Genomic DNA, 3,959 nt, shown 5'->3' on the forward strand with positions numbered 1-3,959 from the left:
GAAAACTTAGACAAGCCCTAAAGCATATATTCAATTTCGGCTTGCTATCATCGAATCTAAGTGAATACAAAGTAACAACTTGAAAATAACTATTACAATCTTAATAATCAAAGTACAATCAATTAAAGATCTGATTTTCAAAATAGCTACAAAGTCTTCATCGATCATCCTTGTTTCAAGGGTTGATTTTATTCATTTGAATCTATTCCAATCTCCAAATGCCAAGGATTGATATTCCATTTATGGACCATAATATCTTCAATAAAGTAGCACATAAACAAGTTCAAATATTTTCTTCATTAAATTGTCAAACCAAATAAGGCAAGTTTTTAAACCACCTCAATGGCAATCGACAGTCAATGGTAGCCTATAGTTGGCACTGTTGAGTGCCACTCAACAACTCTCAGCTCATTTTGTCTCAACACCTTGGTTTTTTTTAATGATATTATCCATGGTTTATAATTTGTTTGTGTCTAAATGTTTTTGTTAATTTTTTTTAAAATTTGGATTCTTTAAACCTTAGAGATACTTAGATGACTTAGATAATAAATTTGGAGTCTGAAATTACAAGATTAAAAATTATATTATCTTAGGATAATCTTTGGATAAGTATAGTAGAGTGCTAACTCTTCCATAATTGTAACTGTACTTTTGAACTTAGATTAGTAAAGTAGAACTAAATTTGTTCCTTTAGAATGTTTTTGGTTTAAACTTATGCTATTCTAATTATGACATTTTCATAACTAAAAAAATTAGTGTTGAGTCATTGTTTAAAGTGTTAAATCATTATTTGGGACTTGAAGTTGGAAAAATTTCCCACACTGGGGTCTTTTTTTTTTTTGTCCAAGTTAGGTTAAAACTTAGTAATTGTTCCCACATTTAGACCTTGACTTGGAAACTTTTCTTACATTGAGACTTGAACTTTAGGGTTTTCAAGGACTAATTTGGAGAAAAATAGTTGAAGCCCCATCGTGGAAACATTAGCCATGTTCAGGGCCTAACTTAGACCAAAAAAATATTAAACCCCAATGTGAAAACAATTGTCAAGTTTAAGGCTTAATTTAAATTAAAAAGAAGTTCAAGTCTCGATGTGAGAAAAATTACCAAATTTAAGTTTTAAAATGCTATTTAACCGTGGTTTAACATAACTTGCGTTTAGCGTGTAACTCTCATTCGACCCATTATGACACAGCTATTTTGCTTCAATTGTCCTTATGTCTTGTTATTATTGGTCTTTGCTGAGATGTCATATGTTTAGCTTTAATGCAGCTTTGTCTCATGTAGTGTATTTGTTTTCGGTGTTTGCTATAAGTGATGATATATTCTGTTTTCTCCAGCTGCTGTTCTATTTGCTGCATTTTGTATTATGTTCTAAACTACCCATAAATATTCTCACACTTCTAAATTGAAAAAAATTCGAAATTGCGATCTTTAAATTGCTATAACGGCAATAATATCAAGTGCCAAGATTAGAGATTTTATGATAATATAATAATATAATATAAAGAACTTCATGATAGTATGTGTGTGTATATAATGGTGAGGTTTGACCGAATGACAAGAGTCAAATAATAGACTGTAACTTGATTTCATGAAAACTGATAAAGTTATCTGAAAACCAAAAGTTGACGCATATCCAATACTTCTTGTTGCAGGATACTACATTCAAATCGGACCCGATTGTTGTCTATCCTCAGACAATGATTGTGGTCGGAAAGGGACTTCAACCGGTTGTTGAGTTCTTGGTTCTGAATTTGAAGCTGTTTCACCTCATTCGTCAGATTTTCTAAATGATTCCGTTTACGCATCCGTGACCTCCGTGCTGAAGCCCGGTTCGATATCATTCGCCGTCGCTTTCGTTCGTCGATGGTGGGAACTCGTTGGTTTGGATCTTTAAGGGAGCTGGTACTACCACCGGTGAGGCTTTGTTTCGCTTCATCTGAACCGGTGCCCGACGACCTTGCGGAACCCGTTGATTGGCCGGGCGAGAAAAGTTCCGACCAATCCCACTTCATGATGTTGGTTTCGATATCAGGAATTGGATCGTTGTCGAGCATCGAATCCGGTGAAAAAATGTCCGAAACAGTGGAAAACATGACGTTGATATCACTAATAATAAGAATCAAAGAATATGAACCAAGGCTTAGAGGTTCAGTAGGTGGACTGAGAAAAGCTAACAAATGCAGTGGAGAGGGCTCATATTTATGGACAAAATTGACCAAGACTGAAGGGCGGTTGGAGTATCTTAAATCACTTATGAAATTTAAAAAATAATAATTATTTTATAAAATAAGGAATATTATTGAATATATTTTTATTTTTTTATTTTATATAAATTTAAAAATTATATTAAGAGCTTAACTTAATATACCATTTTCATTATCTTAATTTTATCATCTTGGTTAAAGTACTTTAAATTTTACATCAATTTTTTAAATATATATTTATTACCTAATTTTCTTTATCAACATAATAAATGTGTCAAAATCTGAATAATAGTGTTAATTTCATTTTTACGTATTCTTAATATTTTTCCTTTGAATTCCATCCGTATTCCGGATGTGGCAATTTTAATTTAATCTAATATTTATTTTAGATCAACTTTAAAAGTTTACTCTTTAAGTGAAATGTTTTAATTTTACGAACAACATTTTAGCATTTCTTACTTCTTTTAAATTAAATTTGATTAGCATAGTCCTAAAATTTCAGATAAATAACTTTTTTTACAATTATTAGACAGATACCTATTGCAAACTATAGAGGATTTTTTTATTTTTTTATTTTGCTTTTACTTAATTTCTTTATAATTCAATTTTTTTTACTTAGCAAGTTATAAAATGACGAAACAATTTTTTTCCATTTTCAAATGATAATTTTATAAGGATAATTATTTAGTATATTAGAGATGATGTTTGTTAATTCCACAAATAAAAATAAAAAATTTTCATATGTTTTAATCCAATTATGGAATTTTTTAAAAAGATTTAAGGTAATTAAAAAAGATAAAATTTTAAATAATTGAGTCATCATTTTTTAATTTTTCATGATTGAATGACAAAAAAAAATTATAGTTAGATGAACTATAATTTTACTTTTTAAAATTTTATAAAAATCTAAAGCATTGTAATATTTTCATACAATAATTAATTATTTTATTAATACAAAAATTCATCACACCTATTCTGTCGCTGAAAGGAATATTCTAAAATAATTATGTTTTGAAAAACATTAAAATTTAATAGTAAAAGTAATTTTGTCGTGAGTTATTAAATTTAAATAATCAATTTATACATTAATAGAATATTTAATTAAGGAACTTAATAGTTTATTGAACTAATATTGTTGACACATTTGGTGGTAAGAAAATTCTTTGATTTTTTTGTGGCTAAAACAATGGTCACAACTTCAAGTATTGTTTCATTGTGTTACTTGCTTATTTTAAGAGTCAGCAAATTTTAGAACAAAAGCATTGGGATATTTATTTTGATGATGTTCGGACAAGTAAAGATATTTTTTGCCACTTTCTATATTTAAAGATATTGAATTACATCAAGACTCTTATAGAAGTATTATCTTATGCTAATTTTTAGCTTTACTTTATAGAAAAGTGATTAAATTATATCTTTTATGTAAACAAAACTTAAGTAATATATAAACCTAAGTTTTACCTAGGTTAAAGAGACTATTGAAGAGTAATTGAAAGCTTGAGAGTTTGATAGATCATAAATTTGTTTAAGTTAGGAACGTGTATGAGTGCATTATTTCTATAAGCAATCAAGAGTCTCTTGAATTGAGAAGCTAAGCTTTCGAGGGGGAGCTTAGTAGGAGAGTAATCTAGTTTTTGTACAATAGTGAGGTCGCTAAATTGGTGATTGTTAGACTAGTGTTAGGACTTAAACCATTGGTTGTATTGTGACAAAGATAGTGGATCATTGCTTTAGGCAAGGCCCCACAGACGT

At 29.0% G+C, this 3,959-nt stretch overlaps 1 protein-coding gene across 1 annotated transcript; it reads right to left on the reverse strand.

Annotated features, from left to right (window-relative positions):
* Positions 1–1,607: 1,607 nt before the first annotated feature.
* Positions 1,608–2,096, reverse strand: LOC107889957 (basic leucine zipper 4). The gene has a single exon (XM_016814489.1). The coding sequence runs from the start codon at positions 2,094–2,096 to the stop codon at positions 1,608–1,610; it is 489 nt and encodes a 162-aa protein (XP_016669978.1).
* Positions 2,097–3,959: the final 1,863 nt, after the last annotated feature.

This window comes from Gossypium hirsutum, chromosome A09, assembly GCF_007990345.1.
Source record: "Gossypium hirsutum isolate 1008001.06 chromosome A09, Gossypium_hirsutum_v2.1, whole genome shotgun sequence".
In the NCBI taxonomy this organism is placed as follows: Eukaryota; Viridiplantae; Streptophyta; class Magnoliopsida; order Malvales; family Malvaceae; genus Gossypium; species Gossypium hirsutum.

Coding starts and splice junctions, on each gene's coding strand:
- LOC107889957 (XM_016814489.1), bottom strand. CDS start 2,096: ATGTTTTCCACTGTTTCGGACATTTTTTCACCGGATTCGATGCTCGAC.